The 23,794-nt window shown below is 44.8% G+C and overlaps 1 protein-coding gene and 1 long non-coding RNA gene across 7 annotated transcripts in view; one reads left to right on the plus strand and one right to left on the minus strand.

The window, feature by feature from the left end:
* TTC28 (tetratricopeptide repeat domain 28) overlaps window positions 1-23,794 on the plus strand; it is a 935,607-nt gene that overhangs the window by 834,929 nt on the left and 76,884 nt on the right. For all 4 annotated transcript variants that reach the window (XM_063913174.1, XM_063913173.1, XM_063913175.1 and 1 more), the window contains one exon: window positions 4,026-4,170. In XM_063913174.1, the coding sequence (XP_063769244.1) occupies window positions 4,026-4,170 (145 nt within the window). The remainder of the gene's footprint in view (window positions 1-4,025; window positions 4,171-23,794) is intronic.
* The window catches only part of LOC134886810 (uncharacterized), a 58,049-nt gene that overhangs the window by 22,994 nt on the left and 11,261 nt on the right, over window positions 1-23,794 (minus strand). For 2 of the 3 annotated variants that reach the window (XR_010170901.1, XR_010170889.1), the window contains one exon: window positions 2,272-2,350. The exons of the other annotated variant lie outside the window; for it this stretch is intronic. This is a non-coding gene — a long non-coding RNA (uncharacterized LOC134886810). The remainder of the gene's footprint in view (window positions 1-2,271; window positions 2,351-23,794) is intronic. 3 annotated transcript variants of the gene reach the window in all.

Raw genomic sequence — 23,794 nt, forward strand, 5'->3', positions numbered from 1 at the left:
ACGATTGGAACGGTAATAGGTGCCGAGCGAAGCGAAGGCATCATGCCCGAAGCATGGCGAGCGAAGCGAGCCATGCGAGGGGACGCGGTGCACTAATTGGGGTTCCCGGTCACTGTACGAAGAAAACGACACCCAAAAAGAAAAAGAAAAACTCATGTCGACCTTTTCCATGTCGACCTTGTTCCTGTCGACCTTTTGTCCATGTCGACCTTTTGTCCATGTCGACCTAAGGTGTGTTGACCAATTGGCATCGACCTAATGTTTGTCGACCTTTTTGCTGTCTATCCTGAGTCCCAGACCCTTCCCATCATAGCCAGGATTAATTTTTTCAGCAATTTGCACTACAGTAGCTGTTTTGTGGGCAAGCCTTCACTCTGCCCATGCATCAGTGAGCCTATCACCGGTTCACTGGTTGTCCTTCCTTGGACCACTTTTGGTAGGTACTAACCACTACATACCAACTCCTGACAAGACCTGCCGCTTTTTGGAGAGGGGGAGGTGTATGACAACTACTAAAGAGTACAGATGGAGAAGGTGCCCTTAGCAGCCAATCACATTTAGTAAATACTATCAAGTAAATACGGTAAAATGATAGCTAGAACTCATAAATCAGCTAATATTAAATAGGAACTTCCTTATGTGTTCCATATGGATTTATTTATTAACAGTTTCTTACATAGCGCAGCATATGCGCTTTACAATTGGAACAACAGTAATAGAACAAAACTGGGTAATAACAGACAGACAGACAGACAGACAGACATAGAAGTATTACGGCCCTGCTCGCAAGCTTATAGTGAAATAGGCATTGATACACAATGATAGATGCTATCTATTGCATAATGGTGCCAGATTGCTAGTTTCTTAATGGACTGTATGATATAATCACACAGCAATGTTAGCCATGGGTAAGGAGGATGTGAAAGTGAAGAAATACAAAATATGTGAGGTTATGTGTGGACTGTGCAAAGGGGATGTAATTAAATAGGGAGGCATTAAAGGTTATGTGGGTGAGTCCGGAATTTGATAAATTTGTCTGAAGAAGTGAGTTTTTAGGAAACACTTGAAGGTTTGGAGACTAAAGGTGAGTCCTTTTGTGCGTGGGAGGGCATTCCACAGAGTGGGTGCAGCCCGGAAAAATTCCTATAATTTTGAATGGGAGTAGGTAATGCGTGTGGATGAGAAACGCAGATCTTGTGCAGAGCGGAGAGGTCGGGTAGGCAGATATTTTCAGATGAGTGAAGAGATGTATGTTGGTGCAGTCTGGCTAATAGCATTGTATGTAAGTAAAAGTATTTTATATTGAATACGGTAGAATACCGGTAACCAATGGAGGGACTGACAAAGTGGATCCGCAGACGATGAACACCTAATGAGGAAAATCAGCCTTGCAGCTGCATTCAAAATGGATTGTAGTGGTGAGAGCCTATTTTTGGGAAGACTATTCTATTATTTTCAGGAGAATAGTGCAATAATCAATGCGGGAGATAATGAGAGCATGGATTAGAGTTTTTGCTGGGTCTTGTGTAAGGTATGGTCGTATTTTGAATATGTTTTATGATAGTCACATAGGTGTATGTAACATGATTTTGAGACAGATTGAATGTGGGGAACAAAGGACAGATCAGAGTCAAGGATGACATGTAGGCAGCGAGCTTGTGGGGTAGGGTTGTTTGTTGAGTTATCAACAGTGATAGAGATATCAGGCTGGTAACTATTATTGGCCAGTGGAAATTATAATTAATCAGGTTTTGAAAATATTAAGTTTGAGGTGGCGAGATGACAACCAAGTTGAATCGGCAGAAAAGCAGTTCGTGAATTGACCATTACAGATGGTGACAAATCTGGGGAGGATATGTAGATTTGAGTATCATCCGCATATAGATGATACTAAAATCCGAAAGAACTGATTATTGCCAAGAGATGTGGTATAGGCTGAAAAAAGCAGAGGACCAAAGGCTGAGCCTCGCGGTATTCCAACTGATAGAGGCAGCGAAGAGGAGGCGGAGTCAGAGAAACGATCACTGAAAGAACAATTAGATAGTAAGATCTCACAGCATGTTGAACCTTAAAGCTCTATTCAAGTCCCCTTTGTGTTCCTTTGTAAAAAATATCTGTGTCTTGATTGCCATTAGCTAATAAATAAAATGTTAAGCTATAATTAAGTCTGACTTTGTATAAAAGAATTCTTCAGGTAATACAGTAGCTTAATATTGAAGGTAATATATTTCAATAATGAACTTTTTAAAGTGCTAAGATGGGAAAACATACGTGTATCATTGTTCATTTTACTGCCTCTCTGCCATCTCCCCATCAGATTGTCATAGCAACCGGCATCACTGGAGTCTTCCTGAAAAATTTACAGTCTTGCTAGCAAGAGAATTCGGAGAAGAGTCTCATAATGTTCATAATTGAAACCTCCCATAAAAATATTAAGGATTACATTGAGGGAAATTAAAAAAATAGAGCAGAATATGAGTTTTATTACAGTCACTATTCAGAATGATACTTAGAGGGTAATTATTTTATAATGTATTTGTATTTTGTAGTATGTTCTTAATCTGCAGCAGCTAATGTCCTCATTACACCTGAGTATAGCCATCACTAGACAAAAAACATAAGTATTGACTTTGCTTCAAGATGTGTGGAGACAAAGGGATCACTAAAGAGTGTTAATTACAGTATTTTATACCTCACACGCTGAAGTGCTGACTGTGCTCTCCAGACTGGATATATCTGTTTGTTTATTCCTGGTCCCACAAGTGGTTTGACAAGAGAATGTAAAATATTGAGAACAATTGTGCAGGGGTCCCCCGTATTTTAAGAACCAGCACCGGTCTGATCTAGCAAGGGGGTAATGCCACAGCTAGGGGACAAACTTAATAGGGTCATCCCGGCCAAAGCATTAACCTCCCCATGTAGTCACCCAGTCCGGAGATTCCTTGGGCAGTGAGGATCCCCCAATAAAGGAGTCCCCCCTCTCGAGTGTACCACAGGCTTGAGGTACCTATAGTCCTCCTGTAAAAGAAATCTTAAAATAACCACAAGACAAGGGAGAAGAGCTATACAGTATGTACAGTATACACACCTCATCAGGTGTGTCCGCTGGTTGTGGAATTACCCCATGCTAATAAAGCCTGGTGCCGGTTCTAAAAATACGTCAGACTTCTACACAATCCCCCCCGTGTCCCCCCCCCCCCCCCCCCCAGCATTTTTAGAACCAGGGCCGGCTTCAAGAGCCCGTGCTGGTTCTTAAAATTCGAGGGGACCCCTGTGTATTTTTGACCACTTTTTTTTTTTATCTCAAAGAGCCCGGGGCTGGTTATGCTTGTAGGGGGTCTCCAAGCATTTTTTTTTCTGTTTTTTAACTCTTTCTTTACTTTTACACTCAGAGAATCATTACACCAGGTCTGTCCAACCTGTGGCTCTCCAGCTGTTGTGAAACTACAAGTCCCAGCATGCCCTGACACAGTTTTGCTATTAGGGAATGCTAAAACTGTGGCAGAACATTCTGGCTTGTGTAGTTTCATAACAGCTGGAGAGTCGCAGGTTGGCCAGGACTGCACTTCACAGATCACACTGTTCTGTGCAGGCTTCTGCTAACACGCTGCTGAGGAGGACGTCTATTTAAAAAGTGTAATTTGTCCGAGTTTGCTCCATGTTTATAAACACAATTCTTAGTAAATGTTTGTGGTTTATTCTATTCTATTGAAAGTACTTGCAAGTTGGTTCGATGGTATATTAACTTCTTTTTGCAGATTCGTCCTTGCTTTGCAGTACAGATTGTGATTTTACTCCAGTGTTTGCCTTTAGCAAATCTCTGCGTTTGAAAAAAGACTAAAAACATGCGAGAGATTGCACTCTTGGGCAGCACAATTTTTAGTACATTTGCCACTCAGATCTGATTGGGCAACTTCTCTACAAGTCCTCTTTTAATTGATATATTATTTACATGGATAGATTAGATTCAGTTTGCTGAGTTGATTATAGTTATAAGTTTTTGTTCTTTGCCTGTTTGCTTTTAGAAGCTGCCAAAGTATGACAAGCCTGTTCAGTAACACCATGTCACCTGTGAAGGACAACACCTCTTCTCTGCCTCGAAAAGAAAGCTCTATTAACAAGCCGCCTTTACGGGCCCTCTATGACTTGCTGCTGGCACCAATGGAAGGGGTAAGGGTTTTGCAAGTGGTAAAGGTTTTTTCACTGCATTTTTCTTTTGCAAGTACCTAATACATTTATTTGATTGTTGACATGTAGTTAAATGGTTAAATGCTACAAGCTGCCACTTAGTTGAGTGTTATTATGCATGCCCACAATAACATCACTTTCCTTCACATAATTGCGTCACCAGACTTAAAAGTCACATTGATGGGTTCCAGGGTGTTGTTTACTTGGTTCTATAAAATGGTCTGCCTATGCCCAAGTTGTGTTATTGGAGCGTCACAGTGCTGTATGGCTGTACAGTACTTAGCCCTGGAGAGATTGATCCCTTATCATATTTTCTGCTGTTTACCTTCTATCTCCTGAATTCTGTTATCTTCAATAAAACCTGCTCTGGTTTAGAGTCAATGTGTGGGCTAACCTCCTTACTAACATCCCCTATGCACCTACCAACTTGTGGGCATCTTCCAATACTGATAAGCACTTTAGAGGATTTAGTTTGAAATGTTTATGGGATGCATTCAGGAACCGGCAGATTCCTGTTAAATCCTGAAGGTAAGTACATGGATTGGAGGTTAGGATTAGGCACTCAGTGGTGCCGAGAGGAGGGGGGAAGTGGGTACCAATTACTCATACCTGATGTAGGGGGATGGGGGGCCCAGATCCGCCGCTTGTCCACACCCCCCCTTACCTTTTATGTGACACCACCTTGGCTGCAGTAAATGTAGAGAGGCCTTTTTTTTGTAAGGAGGCATGATCACGCCCCCTTACATTAGACCATGACCCCCCCATTACCTGGGCCTGGCCACGCTGTCTATATCCATTTAGGCACTAGAGGGAGGGTTAGGATTATTCTGTGTGTGTGTGTGTGTGTGTGTGTGTGTGTGTGTGTGTGTGTGTGTGTGTGTGTGTAGGAGGGGGGAGATGGTGGTGGTTAGGGTTGGGCTGTGGGAGGTTAAAGTTAGGTATGATAGGTATAGGCTGCGGGAAGGGACAGTTAAGTTTAGGCTGCAGGAGGGGTGGGTTAGGATTAAAGTACTTATCAGGATCCATTGGGATTTTGACCGTCGGCATCCTGTCTGCCCGGATAGTGACTGCCGGGATTTCTTACCCAAAACTTATCTAAACTTGGGTGAAACCATCATTGTCTGGCCTGCTTTAATCATTATAATGCAGTCTATGAATTTGCCAGAAAATAGTAATTGAATATACTTGAGAATAAAGCCTATTGTTTTAGTAGGCAGTAGTGATATCACAGAGGCAAAACTTCACATAATTTATGCTCATGTGTCATTAACATTTTATGTTACATGTTTCATGACTTCAAATGTTGAGGAACACTCACATAAAATATATGTACATGTGGCCCAGATGATAAATACTGAGTATACTAGTTGTTCTACCCGTTCTTCGTACGGGAGTTTCTGATTTTCACGGTTGTAAATATAAATGAGTGTTAAAACTTTGGTAAATCTATAGAGAGAATTTGAGCCTTATTAATGTAAGTAAATATTAATCGATGGTTCTTGACGTTACCCGAGGAGCACTCGTAGCAGGTACGGTAAAAAGTGACAGGACTTTTTTTGTAGTTTATTCAGTTCTACACAATGGAGGTGCAATCCAAATTTTGAATCCGATTGTGTTTTGTGGCATTATCATTCACGCAACACAAGCCACGCATTGGTGGTGATGTCATTATGTCAACCCCTTTTTCATCCCCATAGGGGAGGTTTATTAAAATTCGAACTACATAGTTTTCCTATTTCCCACCTGAAAAATACCTATGTTAAATTTCAGCTTTCCAACACATTGGGAAGTAAGAGAACTAGAGATGAGTCAGTGAGTGAGTGAGGGCTTTCGTATATATATATATATATATATATATATATATATATACATATATATATATATATATATATATATATATATATATATATATAAAAAAACATTTATTATTATGCTGTGTTGTTCCAAATAAATTCAGGCTATTTGCAGTTTTGCATTTCATGGACCCTAGAGGGAGCTAAACAACTAAATTATATCTCAAGTATAAAACATTTTCTCCATATAGAACATTTGTTACAAATAATGGAATCTGGCAAAAATGTATTCGTGTCCAGTAAATAAAAATATATGTCAAATAGATTTTTAGCAATAAACAGAGTGTCTCTTCGCTCAGATGTTTTAAAGATCTGAGTTTGTGAACTACTGTATGATGTTTATATCATTATTAGTAAGACCAGTTTAAGGCTTATGGAGAATATAGATCTACAGTTATTTCTGCTACAATACAATACAACATGTTATAAATAAACACAAATATAAATGTATTCCAGTCACTATAATCTCAAAAAAGAAAAAGAAAAAAAGAAGCAATATAACATTCAATATATATGTATCTGCTACCTTTAATATAGAAGCCTGGAAACCCCCAAATACAGATGTGTCCGCTTACATTCTTGCTGCAGTCACGCTAAATAGCCCTTCAAGTAGCGCCATGCCGTGGCGGGCAGGGCTGCCACCGGAAATTGTGGGGCCCGGGACTGACAAAATTACGCTCTGCCTGGCGTAATTTTTGGCCAAAATATCTGACTAAAATATTTTCTGTAAAAGGGGGGGGGGGCCCTTTTACAGAAAATATTTTAGTCAGATATTTTGGCCAAAAATTACGCCAGGCAGAGCACGTTATACACATTACGCCAGGCAGAGCACGTTATACACATTACAGTATACAGGTTGAGTATCCCATATCCAAATATTCCGAAATACGGAATATTCCGAAATACGGACTTTTTTGAGTGAGCCTGAGATAGTGAAACCTTTGTTTTTTGATGGCTCAATGTACACAAACTTTGTTTAATACTCAGTTATTAAAAATATTGTATTAAATGACCTTCAGACTGTGTGCATAAGGTGTATATGAAACATAAATGAATTGTGTGACTGTACACACACTATGTTTAATGCACAAAGTTATAAAAAATATTGGCTAAAATTACCTTCAGGCTGTGTGTATAAGGTGTATATGTAACATAAATGCATTCTGTGCTTAGACTTGGGTCCTATCATTATGATATCTCATTATGGTAGGCAATTATTCCAAAATACGGAAAAATCCGATATCCAAAATTCCTCTGGTCCCAAGCATTTTGGATAAGGGATACTCAACCTGTACTGACTGCCGGGATCCCCAGCGCCAGTATGCCATACCCAGCCCGTGGGGGCAATGGTCTGGATGGGGGGAGCGGGGGGGGAGGCATTGCAATGGTGATGGGAGGGGTGAACACTAGGCAGGAGAACGGGGTACACTATGCTGAATGAGGGGAGGGGACACTGTAATTTGACTGGCTGGGGAGGTTCTAGCAGGGAGGCAGTTAGATGGGGCAGTGGACTGGATGGGTAGGGAAGAGGGAGACACTGGGCTGGCTGGAGGGGAGACACTGGGATAGGTAGTCAGTAATATGGTGGGGGACACTGGGCTGGAAAAGAAGTAGAGGAAGGAGAGGCAGTGAAATGGTGAGGGGGGGGGGGGGGGGCACACCAGGTTGGAGGAGAAGGGGGACACTGAACTGCATGGTGGGGATGTACTGTGTCTGAACGGGCAAGAGGGTTTTAGGTGAGGAAGCAGTGAGATGAGTGTAGTGGGCTGGTTGGGGAGGGGGGAGACATTGGGCTGGAAGGATGGTCAGTAATGGTGGGGGGACAGTTTGCTGGAGCAGCTGCAGATACTTGGTTGAGAACACTGACCTGGGGTTACTTGGTCCCGCAGACTTGTTCCAGGCTGTCCTGACATCTAGAAGACAAAAACTTTAATCAAACAGGCACAGCAAGCTGCTGCTTGCTGATTGTAATCATCGGTGGCGGACAGGGAGCCCGGCCGCCCGCCCGCTGGCCGCGATGATAGCTGCTCACTGACCTGACCGACAGTGCAGGGCAGGCTGAGACTCCGCAGAAGGGGAGCGGCGGGCAGCAGGCAGCGGTATTGGGTGGGATGATAGGTGCTCACGACAGTGCAGAGCAGGCAGGCTCAGCAGAAGGGGAGCAGCGACAGTGGTTGGGCAGCCAGCCAACCCGCCCGCCACGATAATAGGTGCAGGTGCTCACTGTTCGACAGTGCAGGGCAGGCAGGCTCAGCAGAATGACAGCGGACGCTGGCATCTGAAGTCAAGGGCAGTGGTAGAGGCGGCCAGCCGCGGTCAGTGTCCCCGGCGGCAGCCGCCACCGGGAATATCCATGGCTAGCTGTTTGAACAGCCCGGGCCCTCCACTCTGTCAGAGTGGCCGGGCCCAGGACAACTGTGCACAGGGCACCCCCTTGATGGCGGCCCTGGTGGCGGGACTCAGTAACACCAAGCGTCTTTTTTGCATATTTTACCACGGAAATACGACTTAGACGCAATGGAATGTAATAGAACGCACAATCAGCTTCTGCTGATTATAATGAAATGTTGCATGCGTATGGGGGTCATTCCGAGTTGATCGCAAGCTGCCGATTTTCGCTGTGCTGCGATCAGGTCTCTACTGCGCATGCATATGCACCGCAATGCGCACGCGCATCATACGGGTACAATGCGGATCGTTGCCGAGCTATGGATTTAACGAAGAATCCATACGCACAGCCGATCGCAAGAAGATTGACAGAAAGAGGGCGTTTATGGGTGGCAATTGACCATTTGCTGGGAGTGGTAGGGAAAACGCAGGCGTGTCCAGGCATTTGGAGGGCGGGTGTGTGACATCAGTAAGTGCAGACCTACTCTGAAACTGCACAAAATGTTTTTGCAGAGCTCGGCTGCACAGGTGTTCTCACACTTGCAAAACGAAAATACACTCCCCCGTGGGAGGCGACTATGTGTTTGCACGGTTGCTAAAAACAGCTAGCGTGCGATCAACTCGGAATGACCCCCTATATTCTGTGTGTAATATGGCTCTATCTGCATCCGAAATGAAATGTTAGTGTTTATCACTAAAACACTGTAGCATAGCATTTTGTATGCTAATTCAGTCGCAGTCACACACAGAATATAGGCATGCCTCATATCATTTTAATCAGCAGAAGCTGCTTGTGCGTCCTATTTCATTACATTTTGCTCTGCGCTACCGAGTCACACGGCACTGACACGTTATGTGTAACGCGGCTTGTAGCGCATGGAGCAAAGTTGTAAGAGGACACATCTATAGGACAGAATAAACTTAAAAAAAACAATTGAGCTGATTAATGTATCCATTATGGGCATAATTCAGTAAGGATAACAGATGCTGCTAATTAGCAGAATTTGCTATCCTTTGGATCGCATGCTGGGGGCTGCCAGCCGCCTTCGCCCCTTCAACAAGCAGAAATTGCGATCGCATCGCAATTTCTGCTTGTTAGCAGAAATAGAGGAAGTCTCCTGCCGACGCAGCTTAGCTGCTCCTGCAGGAGACCTGTCGCCATCTTCCCGATCGCAGCGGCTGTGTGTGACGTCACGCAGCAGCCGTGATAATGCCCCCATTCGGCCGTCTCCGCTCCCCGTTTGCGCCGCCCTGCCCCCGGAACGCTCCGTCTCCTCCTCGAAACAGAGCGTTACCCCCCCCCCCCCCCCCGCCCCGCGACCGCCTCTGCCTGATTGACAGGCAGAGGTGATCACATTTTCTGCGGCGCCCCGCAGAAAGTGTGGGCGCATGCGCAGGACGGACGCCGCGCATGCGCCCGCATCTTTTTCTCAGTAATTCTGGTTGAATCTCACAGTGCGATCCAACCTGAATTAGGCCCTATTTGTGTAATATATAATCTAAAGCTCAAATGAGTGGATTACACAACAAAACCAATAAAATAAATTAGTGCACATACTAGTGATATAATAGAATGGTAACCTCCTAAGTAACCAAAAAAAAAATCTGTATTTGTGGCCGCAGACTAATTTCAGTTCATGTGCTCAATTGTGCCTCTCACAGTATGATATCAATTGGTACCATTTTGTTAGTAACACAGTCGGAACTTGGAGTAGTCATTCATACTCCTTATTTGGTTACAACAGGTAGAAGCAATCCATTCACTGTAGATAGACTGACATGCCTAAGGCTCCATGGGACATACTGATAAATATCGGGCATACTGCATGTGTCCACAGCTGGAAAATAGCACTTCTAATAGCACCTGCACCAGCTCATTTAGCTTCAACAGGCAAGCGATGATGCAGTGGGTAATATTTCACACATACGTACAGACACACACACACACACACACACACACACACACACACACACCTTTTAAATGTGACTATCCATGTTTATTGATTAAGTCATCATTTCCACTTTTTGGTGTGAATATAAGGTGAGTTGTTCAAAGCCTTTACATTAAACTAATATAGAGCACATTTCAGCCATTTCCTTTAATTACAATTCAGGTTATCAATCTGTACTTCTCATTAACCCAGCCGCAGAATTTTAGCTTGTGGCTGCACATAATATTTTTTTTGTTTTATTTAGTATTCTCTCATTTTGCAAAAATGTTTCCATCTCCAATGAATATATAGATTTTTACTACTTGCAGTGCCTCACTTGTTGATTTTGGCAGTTTGCACAATTTTCCAAGTATTCTTTTTGTTAAGAAAATATGCCTTCATTTTGCACAGAGTACATGTTAATCCCACTTTTTAACTCCAGTATATATTCACTTATCTTGTGTCTTGACTTATCCCAACATAAAGTAACATTTTATTCAGTGCATTTCTTGTCCTGAAAATATTCCATGCCATTCCCTAATGAGCCATACATAACAGTCTCTCTTTTACAGCCTGTAAACCCAAAACATTAGTTTTGTCTTTAAGCAAAATGTTAACATTTTTCCAATGTGTTCTTAGGCAAACTAAATTGCGCATACAATTCTACATGTGGTCTTGCTGTTATCTAATGCCAGATTAACCAGTGACCGTTATCCTTTCTTTATGTATTGTAACCTTGTTTGTAACTTAGAAGTTGTGAAGTATTATTTAGATGGTTTAAATATGACTCAATCTAGTGCATACCGCCCCTTGGCTATCCTGTTTTAGACTTATGATTCCCTGTGTGATTTCTGGAATCTGGACAAGACTTTTCTATAGAAGCGCCAAAAAGAATTTTACATGTAACTTTTACAGCAGGAGATGGAATGTACAATTACAGATGTTTAGAATTGAGGCAACAAACCCTTAAGTAGAACTTGCTAGCACACTCACTGTATACGTCACTTACTAAGTTTACTAACAGTTCAAACACTTGGATAAATATAAAGGTTTTTCTGTTGTATGCCTTACTAAAGTGCAGGGCTGCCATCAGAAATTGTGGGGCCCAGGACTGACAAAATAAACAGGGCCCCTCCCCCCTCCCCCCCAAAAAAAGATTGTGCTGCACCGCTCCACCCCTATGTGATGTCACACATTGTGACGGTACATATAGGTGGAGCATTGCGGACCTACAGGAACAGTTCACAGAGAGCTGGAACGCAGGGGAGACTTGTTTTAAGAAGTCCTCCCTATGTATCAGCCCGCTGTAGTTTCACAGCCTGGTGCAGCTCTCCTGGTATTTGCGGAAGGAGCCTCTGTGAGGGCCTGGGACACCAGACCCCACAGTCCCCCCCTGAAAGCTGCCCTGCTAATGTGTCCCATATGTCTAAAGAACACAATGTTATTTTAGAAATACAGTAGATAATAGATGTATGCTCTTCAGTATTGTTCTGCTCATATCAATAATGGGTGCACAGAAGACACTGGGCATTGGGGGGGGGGGGGGGATTCCACACTGCATACCCTGCACTCATTCATGACACATCTCCATCGGCAACAGAAATTCCGGGTGCCCTCATAATATATATATATCCACCAAAGAACGAGGCGACACTCGGAGACTGGTGCAAAACTGTTCAAACATGTTTTAAATCCACAGCCTCACATATCAACGTTTCGGAGATGTACTCCCCTTCATCAGGATACCAACAAGTGCATAAAGTGACAAATACCACACTCACCCAACAGGAATCCCCACTGAGGATGAAGGTGAGTGCTGTGGATTTAATACACGTTTAAACAGTTTTGCACCAGTCTCCAAGTGCCGCCTCATTCTTTGGTGGATATAGTGGGGTTACCCGAGTGGCGGGCACAGGAGCAAGTTAGCCCATGGAGACCGGCTGAGTGCCGGTGGTATGGTGGTGTAAATATGTATATCTCTCCTTCCCCCCTCCCCACTCACCACAGCCTTTGTCTCCCTAACTCTTTCCTTCCACACACCCCACAGTCTGTCTCTACCTAATGACTCCATACTGCATTACGAGCTTCCCGACCCCGTGTCAAAGCCCTGTATCCCCTCACCAATCCACTCTTACCCCGGGGAGAGACTCACCTGCCCTGCCCTCCCCAGTATCCAGACCCGAACACCGTACAGCAGGAACCATGCGGCCCTCACACCCCACCAGAAGAGGTCGGCGCATGGCATGGGACTCATGGCCAGCGGAGCTGCTGCCATGTCCTGTAACAGCCTGCAACAGAGCTGGACCCAGAAAAGCCAGTGCACATTTGTGCCGTACAGTAACTGTGTGTGAGAGGCTTAAGTCACTCTGAGGCTGCGCCCACACCGCCTACAGCACACTGCCCTATTTGGACAAGACAGCTCACATCCCTGCCAGGCACTAAGTGGCATATCCTTGGAGCGCCTCTGATCCTTGGGGCCCGGTACAGGTGTCCCCTTTGACCCCCCTGTCGCCGGCCCTGGTGCACCTAGAACTAAAGCAGTGACTCACAAGAGCTTTTTATGGGCACCGTCCCCTTGTTCCATAAATTTAGCCGAGTGCCCCCACCCAGGCCAAAATAACTGAGTAAAAATGTTAACTAAATGGGCACTTATCGAGTTTTTGTTAACATGTCAATGGCCACACCAAAAATATTTTGTATTTACAATACCTATCAATAAAATTGTCATGGCATTTATTATAATTTCTACACAAATTTACAATACTGCTGGCAGGTTGAAACCCTTCCCTAACCTAACACTCTGGTGGCTTTTTATATATCAGTAGCACTTATCTGCTCTTCTCAATTATCAAGCTCACTTCTCTGTAGAGTTCCTGTCTTCGCCTCTAATATGCTTCTCCGTTCCACTCTCTAGCACTGATTCTCCTACTCCTTCATCTTAGCTCTCCCCCACACAGCCTACCAGTGCAGATAGAATCTAGTATGTAAATGACATAATGGATGAACCTGGTCAAATCACAGCACTCTGACACTGTCAGCCTTGCAGACCACCTCAGTGTATGTGCTTTGCCTCTGTGTAGATTCCATATGTTGCAGAACCAGAAGTACTGCAAATACGCAGTATAACATACTATTACAGTGTGAATAGGTATACAGCCAGCAGTGACAGTTATCCTTATTTTTAGCACTCCTTGTCATGACTAACCATCAAAGATAACTATATATTTTACTGTTATTTTAGTCACCATTTGAGGGCTTACCTCAGAGAGCTGTCTGAGGGTGACAAAGATTAGGAGGCAATACATCATAGTTGTACTTTGAACAATACCCTCTGCTTAATTACTACTGCTCCCCCCCCCCCCCCCCCCGACAGCTTTACCTCAGTGAAAGTGAACAGTACTCACAAGAACAGCAAAACCCCTGCACTAGGTCACTGCCATATGCACCACCTATTACATAATCCTGTACAGCTAAGTGTCAAGGCGACAGCTTATTTTTCCTCTCATTTAAAATTTACATGTGTAATATCAGTCATTAATAGCAAGATGATCACAGTGTTTTGTTTTTATTCAGAGTCATACAGCATGCAGCATGTGCCCAATCTCACTTTAGAGAGATAAATATACATAGAAATACACAGCTCTTATAGTTTTCCTATCTCTAGCTGCCCGGGTAAGTTAGGGAGCAAGGGCGGGACAAAGCGATGAGGGGGGACAGAGCCGGCCCTAACCAATATAATGCCCTAGGCAAGATTTTTGCTGGTGCCCCCTAGCACCACCGCTGGTTCCGCCTCTGAGCTTGCACCTCTTTCCCAGCACCATCACCCCTCACCCATAGCAGTCCTTATTTTGGTGTTTGTACCCCCTATATTTTAAATAGGAACAGTTCGCGCCTTTGGCGCACAGCCCAAAAAGGGGTGTGTTTTTGCTGGCAAGGGGCATGGCCATACAATAGTAACCCCAATTCCAATTACGCCACACAGTAGTGCAACTTTATTCACATTTGATCATGCGATAGTGTCCATAATTAATTTTATATCACACAGTAGTATCACTTTACCTTATAAACGTTACTCCTCACAGTAGAGCCCCTTATTCACATTACATCACACTGAATTGCTCCTTATTCACATTACACCACACCCTATTGCTCTTTATTCACATTAGACGACACAGTAGTGCCCTTTCTATACGCAATGCCACATAGTAGAGCACCTTATACACATAATGCCACACATTAGTAATGCATTTATACACATAATTCCACACAGTAATGCCCCTTACACATATGAGACACATTATTAATGTCCTTATAAACATAATGCACCTTACACATTATTACAACCTTTATTAATGCCCTTTTACACATAATATCCCTTATACATATGCCGCAAATTATTAATGCCCTTATACACATAATGACACACATAGTGCCCCCTACACATTTGCTGCACATTATTAGTGCCCCTATACACATAATGCCACACATTAGTAATGCATTCATACACATAATTCCACACAGTAATGCCCCTTTACATATGAGACACATTATTAATGTCCTTATAAACATAATGCACCTTACACATTATGACAACCTTTATTACTGCCCTTTTACACATAATGTCCCTTACACATTTGCCACACATTATTAATGCCCCTATACACATAATGACACACATAGTGCCCCCTACACATTTGCTGCACATTATTAGTGCCCCTATACACATAATGACACACATACAGTAGTACCTTGTTACACATATGCCGCACATTATTAATGCCCTTATACACATAATGACACACATAGTGCCCCTTACACATATGTTGCACATTATTAATGCATTTTTACATGATAAACATAATGCTCCTTACACATATTCTGAACACTACTGCACAACCAACCCACTCACATGCACACAGCACTCACAATGCCATTAACACTGTGACCTCTGACTCTGCTTGGATACAGATGTGTCCTCATAAATCTTGCCTCAATGCTAACGTTGGGCACCTTTTTTTAATGAAAATGCATCTTATTTGCATTGCTATGTGGCTAGGATGCACAAGCAGCTTCTGCTGATTAAAATGATGTGCAGCATGCCTATATACTGTGAGAGACTGTGGCTGTATCTGCATTTGAAATGCTACACACAGAATATAGGCATGCCGCATATCATTTTAATCAGCAGAAGCTGCTGATGCCCCTAGGTATATCAAATGCCCTAGGCAATTGTCTAGTTTGCCTATGCCTATGGCCGGCCCTGAGGGGGGATAGGAGTCACGACGGGAGGGGGATTGAAACCCCGAATGAGTGGGTGTGGTGAACAGCAGAGAGAGTGGGACCATTCATATAGGTGGCAGGGTCGAGCAAGGGGCTGAGTTTGAGGTGATGCTAAATGCTAGATCCAAGAGGTCTAAAGAACCTATGACATCATAACCATGCGCCCGGTGATGGCAGGGGGAGGGGCAAGGTCGGTGGGCTAGCAGTTTTGGTATTAACGTGGACATCTATTGGGAATAGTAACCTGTGGGGAGATGATCAGGCCCGTGAGGGTACACTTTGGGTCCCATGTTCCGTCCAGGCTCCTCGTCCTCAGAGGTGCTTTAGTCTACTTGAAATTAGACTCAACCTTGAGGTGACCTTCAAATGCCGAGTCTGTTATACTAGTCATTTAATAAAATATAAAGTTTTCTCTATCGTCCTAAGTGGATGCTGGGGTTCCTGAAAGGACCATGGGGAATAGCGGCTCCGCAGGAGACAGGGCACAAAAAAGTAAAGCTTTTACCAGATCAGGTGGTGTGCACTGGCTCCTCCCCCTATGACCCTCCTCCAGACTCCAGTTAGATTTTGTGCCCGAACGAGAAGGGTGCAATCTAGGTGGCTCTCCTAAAGAGCTGCTTAGAGAAAGTTTAGCTTAGGTTTTTTACTTTACAGTGAGTCCTGCTGGCAACAGGATCACTGCAACGAGGGACTTAGGGGAGAAGTAGTGAACTCACCTGCGTGCAGAGTGGATTTGCTGCTTGGCTACTGGACACTAGCTCCAGAGGGACGATCACAGGTACAGCCTGGATGGTCACCGGAGCCGCGCCGCCGGCCCCCTTGCAGACGCTGAAGAGAGAAGAGGTCCAAAATCGGCGGCTGAAGACTCCTGAGTCTTCATAAAGGTAGCGCACAGCACTGCAGCTGTGCGCCATTTTCCTCTCAGCACACTTCACACAACAGTCACTGAGGGTGCAGAGCGCTGGGGGGGGCGCTCTGAGAGGCAAATAAAAACCTTATTAGAGGCAAAAAATACCTCACATATAGCCCACAGAGGCTATATGGAGATATTTAACCCCTGCCTAACTTCAAAAATAGCGGGAGACGAGCCCGCCGAAAAAGGGGCGGGGCCTATCTCCTCAGCACACAGCGCCATTTTCTCTCACAGAAAAGCTGGAGAGAAGGCTCCCAGGCTCTCCCCTGCACTGCACTACAGAAACAGGGTTAAAACAGAGAGGGGGGGCACTGATTTTGGCGATATTGTATATATATAAAAGATGCTATAAGGGAGAAACACTTATATAAGGTTGTCCCTATATAATTATAGCGTTTTTGGTGTGTGCTGGCAGACTCTCCCTCTGTCTCCCCAAAGGGCTAGTGGGTCCTGTCCTCTGTCAGAGCATTCCCGGTGTGTGTGCTGTGTGTCGGTACGTGTGTGTCGACATGTATGAGGACGATGTTGGTGAGGAGGCGGAGAAATTGCCTGTAATGGTGATGTCACTCTCTAGGGAGTCGACACCGGAATGGATGGCTTATTTAGAGAATTACGTGAGAATGTCAACACGCTGCAAGGTCGGTTGACGACATGAGACGGCCGACAATCTATTAGGACCGGTCCAGGCGTCTCAGAAACACCGTCAGGGGTTTTAAAAACGCCCATTTACCTCAGTCGGTCGACACAGACACAGACACGGACACTGAATACAGTGTCGACGGTGAATAAACAAACGTATTTCTCATTAGGGCCACACGTTAAGGGCAATGAAGGAGGTGTTACGTGTTTCTGATACTACAAGTACCACAAGAAAGGGTATTATGTGGGAGTGAAAAAACTACCTGTAGTTTTTCCTGAATCAGATAAAATAAAATGAAGTGTGTGATGATGCGTAGGGTTACCCCGATAGCAAATATTGGCGTTATACCCTTTCCCGCCAGAAATTAGGGTACGTTGGGAAACACCCCTTAGGGTGATAAGGCGCTCACACGCTTATCAAGTGGCGTTACCGTCTCCAGATACGGCCGCCCTCAAGGAGCCAGCTGATAGGAAGCTGGAAAAATATCCTAAAAAGTATATACACACATACGGTGGTTATACTGCGACCAGCGATCGCCATCAGCCTGGAGATGCAGTGCTGGGTTGGCTTGGTCGGATTCCCTGACTGAAAATATTTTATTCATGTAGAGCATTTAATAGGATGCATTCTATATATATGTATGTGAGATGCACAGAGGGATATTTGCTCTCTGGCATCAAGATAAGTGCGTTGTCCATATCTCCCAGAAGATGTCAGGGACACGACAGTGGTCAGGTGATACAGATCCCATACGGCAGATGGAAGTATTGCTGTATAAAGGGAAGGAGTTATTTGGGGGTCGGTCCATCGGACCTGGGGACCACAGCAACAGCTGGGAAATCCAACCTTTTTTACCCCAAGTTACATCTCAGCTAAAAAAGACACCGTCTTTTCAGCCTCAATCTTTCCTTTCCCATGAGGGCATGCAGGCAAAAGGCCAGTCATATCTGCCCAGACATAGAGGTAAGGGAAGTAGACTGCAGCAGGCAGCCCTTTCCCAGGAAAAGAAGCCCTCCACCGCGTCTGCCAAGTCCTCAGCATGACGCTGGGGCCGTGCAAGCGGACTCAAGGTGGGGGGGTAGTCTCAAGAGTCTCAGGGCGCAGTGGGATCACTCGCAAGTTGACCCCTAGATCGTACGAGTATTATCCCAGGGGTAAAGATTGGAGAGTCGAGACATCTTCTCCTCGCAGGTTCCTGAAGTCTGCTTTACCAACGGCTCCCTCCGACAGGGAGGCAGCATTGGAAACAATTCACAAGCTGTATATCCAGCAGGTGATAATCAAAGTACCCCTCCTACGACAAGGAAAAGGGTATTATTTTTCCACACTATATTGTGGTACTGAAGCCAGACGGCTTGGTGACACATAGTCTAAATCTAAAATGTTTTGAACACTTACATAAAAGGTTCAAATCGAGATAAAGTCACTCAGAGCAGTGATAGCGAACCGGAAAAAAGGGGACTATATGGTGTCCCTGGACATCAAGGATTACCTCCATGTCCAAATTTTGTCCTTCTCATCAAGGGTACCTCTGGTTCGTGGTACAGAACTGTCAATATCAGTTTCAGACGATGCCGTTTGAATTATCCACGGCACCCCGGGCCTTTTTACCAAGGTAATGGCCGAAAAGATGTTTCTTCAAAGAAAAAAGGCATCTAAATTATCCCTTACTTGCACGACCTAAAAAGGGCAAGTTCCAGAGAACAGTTGGAGGTCGGAAGAGCACTATCTAAAGTAGTTCTTCGACGGCACGACTGGATTCTAAATATTCCAAGAATCGCAGCTGTTTTCCGACGATACGTCTGCTGTTCCTAGGGATGATTCTGGACACGGTTCAGAAAAAGGTTTTTCTTCCCGAGGAAAAAGCCAAGGAGTTATCCGACCTGTCAGGAACCTCCTAAAACCAGGAAAGGTGTCTGTACATCAATGCACAAGAGTCCTGGGAAAAATGGTGGCTTTTTACGAAGCAATTCCATTCGGCAGATTCCATGCAAGAATTTTCCAAAGGGATCTGTTGGACAAATGGTCAGGGTCGCATCCTCAGATGCACCTGCGAATAACCCTGTCGCCAAGGACAAGGGTATATCTTCTGTGGTGGTTGCAAAAGGCTCATCTATTGGAGGGCCGCAGATTCGGCATACAGGATTTGATCCTGGTGACCACGGACGCCAGCCTGAGAGGTTGGGGAGCAGTCACACAAGGAAGAAACTTCCAGGGGGTATGGACGAACCTGGAAAAGTCTCTTCACATAAACATTCTGGTACTAAGAGCAATCTAAAATGCTCTAAGCCAGGCGGAACCACTCCTGCAAGGAAAACCGGTGTTGATTCAGTCGGACAACATCACGGCGGTCGCCCATGTAAACAGACAGGGCGGCACAAGAAGCAGGAGTGCAATGGCAGAAGCTGCCAAGATTCTTCGCTGGGCGGAGAATCACGTAATAGCACTGTCAGCAGTGTTCTTCCCGGGCGTGGACAACTGGGAAGCAGACTTCCTCAGCAGACACGATATTCACCCGGGAGAGGGGGGTCTTCATCCAGAAGTCTTCCACATGCTAATAAACTGTTGGGAAAGACCAATGGTAGACATGATGGCGTCTCGCCTCAACAAGAAACTGGACAAGTATTGCGCCAGGTCAAGAGATCCACAGGCAATAGCTGTGGACGCACTGGTAACACCTTGGGTGTACAAATCAGTATATGTGTTTCCTCCTCTGCCTCTCATACCAAAGGTATTGAAGATTATACGGTGAGGAGGAGTAAGAACAATACTAGTGGCTCCGGATTGGCCAAGAAGGACTTGGTACCCGGAACTTCAAGAGTTGGTCACGGACGACCCGTGCCCTCTACTTCTGAGAAGGGACCTGCTACAACAGGGTCCCTGTCTCTTTCAAGACTTACCGCGGCTGCGTTTGACGGCATGGCGGTTGAACGCCAGATCCTAAAAGGGAAAGGCATTCCAGAAGAAGTCATTCCTACCTTGATTAAGGCAAGGAAGGAAGTCACCGCGAAACATTATCACCGCATTTGGCGAAAATATGTCGCGTGGTGCGAGGATCGGAGTGTTCCGACGGAGGAATTTCAACTGGGTCGTTTCCTACATTTCCTACAATCAGGATTGTCTATGGGTCTCAAATTGAGATCTATTAAGGTTCAAATTTCGGCCCTGTCAATATTCTTCCAAAAAGAATTGGCCTCAGTTCCTGAGGTACAGACTTTTGTTAAAGGAGTACTGCATATACAGCCTCCTGTGGTGCCTCCGGTGGCACCGTGGGATCTAAATGTAGTTTTAGATTTCCTCAAATCCCATTGGTTTGAACCATTGAAAAAGGTGGATTTTAAATATCTCACATGGAAAGTGACTATGTTACTGGCCCTGGCTTCCGCCAGGAGAGTATCTGAATTGGCGGCTTTATCTTATAAAAGCCCTTATCTAATCTTCCATTCGGATAGGGCAGAACTGAGGACTCGTCCGCATTTTCTCCCTAAGGTGGTATCAGCGTTTCACCTGAACCAACCTATTGTGGTGCCTGCGGCCACTGGCGACTTGGAGGACTCCAAGTTGTTGGACGTTGTCAGAGCCTTAAAAATATACATTTCAAGGACGGCTGAAGTCAGAAAATCTGACTCGCTGTTGATACTATATGCACCCAACAAGTTGGGTGCCCCTGCTTCTAAGCAGACGATTGCTCGTTGGATTTGTAACACAATTCAACTTGCTCATTCTGTGGCAGGCCTGCCACAGCCTAAATCTGTTAAGGCCCATTCCACAAGGAAGGTGGGCTCATCTTGGGCGGCTGCCCGAGGGGTCTCGGCATTACAATTCTGCCGAGCAGCTACGTGGTCGGGGGAAAACACGTTTGTAAAATTCTACAAATTTGATACCCTGGCAAAAGAGGACTTGGAATTCTCTCATTCGGTGCTGCAGAGTCATCCGCACTCTCCCGCCCGTTTGGGAGCTTTGGTATAATCCCCATGGTCCTTTCAGGAACCCCAGCATCCACTTAGGACGATAGAGAAAATAAGAATTTACTTACCGATAATTCTATTTCTCGGAGTCCGTAGTGGATGCTGGGCGCCCATCCCAAGTGCGGATTATCTGCAATACTGTACATAGTTATTGTTAACAAATTCGGGTTATATTGTTAAGGAGCCATCTTTAAGAGGCTCTTTCTGTTATCATACTGTTAACTGGGTTTAGATCACAAGTTGTACGGTGTGATTGGTGTGGCTGGTATGAGTCTTACCCGGGATTCAAATTGCCTCCCTTATTGTGTACGCTCGTCCGGGCACAGTACCTAACTGGAGTCTGGAGGAGGGTCATAGGGGGAGGAGCCAGTGCACACCACCTGATCTGGTAAAAGCTTTACTTTTTTGTGCCCTGTCTCCTGCGGAGCCGCTATTCCCCATGGTCCTTTCAGGAACCCCAGCATCCACTACGGACTCCGAGAAATAGAATTATCGGTAAGTAAATTCTTATTAAATGTTAAAATGGAATTCTAATATATTTAATCTGTGAAAAACTACTTCTCATTTATTAATGGGAATTATGCACTGCTTTAAGATTAAAAAATATTAGAATTTCTATGTCCATGTCCTATATAAAAACAACTACCGGTACTTTTTAATTTTAAAACAAGCAACAAGCGTAGATTGTTGAAGCAGTTAAGTTCTCAATCAAGTCTATCAATTTTACTTATCAGTGATAAACTCCTTCACCGGAAGGAACATATTTCTAGCAACATACTTCTTTATAAACACTGTGGGGCCTGTTTATCAAGCCGACACCTCTGTTAGCAATAGTGCCTTATGTGAAAGGTAAAAGCCACTCCCTGCATCTTGCTGAAACATACCTAAAGGGAATGTCCACTTTAATAACACTTGCCATTCCCCAAAAAACTGAGGGGAACACTGGCTGCTGCAGACACTGATGAGACAGATATTTTGACAAATGGGGACAGTTAGCAGACAAAACTAGGAGCAGGATTTTGAAAGCATGCACCTGATTGGAAAGGGCTCTGCGGATCTTGGACTATGGATGTGGAAAAAACCCTCAACTTATATTGTTATTGACTATATTAGAAATAAATAATAACATCTACTAGAGATGAGCGCCGGAAATTTTTCGGGTTTTGTGTTTTGGTTTTGGGTTCGGTTCCGCGGCCGTGTTTTGGGTTCGACCGCGTTTTGGCAAAACCTCACCGAATTTTTTTTGTCGGATTCGGGTGTGTTTTGGATTCGGGTGTTTTTTTCAAAAAACCCTAAAAAACAGCTTAAATTATAGAATTTGGGGGTCATTTTGATCCCAAAGTATTATTAACCTCAAAAACCATAATTTCCACTCATTTTCAGTCTATTCTGAATACCTCACACCTCACAATATTATTTTTAGTCCTAAAATTTGCACCGAGGTCGCTGTGTGAGTAAGATAAGCGACCCTAGTGGCCGACACAAACACCGGGCCCATCTAGGAGTGGCACTGCAGTGTCACGCAGGATGTCCCTTCCAAAAAACCCTCCCCAAACAGCACATGACGCAAAGAAAAAAAGAGGCGCAATGAGGTAGCTGTGTGAGTAAGATAAGCGACCCTAGTGGCCGACACAAACACCGGGCCCATCTAGGAGTGGCACTGCAGTGTCACGCAGGATGTCCCTTCCAAAAAACCCTCCCCAAACAGCACATGACGCAAAGAAAAAAAGAGGCGCAATGAGGTAGCTGACTGTGTGAGTAAGATAAGCGACCCTAGTGGCCGACACAAACACCGGGCCCATCTAGGAGTGGCACTGCAGTGTCACGCAGGATGTCCCTTCCAAAAAACCCTCCCCAAACAGCACATGACGCAAAGAAAAAAAGAGGCGCAATGAGGTAGCTGTGTGAGTAAGATAAGCGACCCTAGTGGCCGACACAAACACCGGGCCCATCTAGGAGTGGCACTGCAGTGTTACGCAGGATGTCCCTTCCAAAAAACCCTCCCCAAACAGCACATGACGCAAAGAAAAAAAGAGGCGCAATGAGGTAGCTGACTGTGTGAGTAAGATAAGCGACCCTAGTGGCCGACACAAACACCGGGCCCATCTAGGAGTGGCACTGCAGTGTCACGCAGGATGTCCCTTCCAAAAAACCCTCCCCAAACAGCACATGACGCAAAGAAAAAAAGAGGCGCAATGAGGTAGCTGACTGTGTGAGTAAGATAAGCGACCCTAGTGGCCGACACAAACACCGGGCCCATCTAGGAGTGGCACTGCAGTGTCACGCAGGATGGCCCTTCCAAAAAACCCTCCCCAAACAGCACATGACGCAAAGAAAAATAAAAGAAAAAAGAGGTGCAAGATGGAATTGTCCTTGGGCCCTCCCACCCACCCTTATGTTGTATAAACAAAACAGGACATGCACACTTTAACCAACCCATCATTTCAGTGACAGGGTCTGCCACACGACTGTGACTGATATGACGGGTTGGTTTGGACCCCCCCCAAAAAAGAAGCAATTAATCTCTCCTTGCACAAACTGGCTCTACAGAGGCAAGATGTCCACCTCATCATCATCCTCCGATATATCACCGTGTACATCCCCCTCCTCACAGATTATCAATTCGTCCCCAC

This window comes from Pseudophryne corroboree, chromosome 1 (assembly GCF_028390025.1).
Source record: "Pseudophryne corroboree isolate aPseCor3 chromosome 1, aPseCor3.hap2, whole genome shotgun sequence".
Classification (NCBI taxonomy): domain Eukaryota; kingdom Metazoa; phylum Chordata; class Amphibia; order Anura; family Myobatrachidae; genus Pseudophryne; species Pseudophryne corroboree.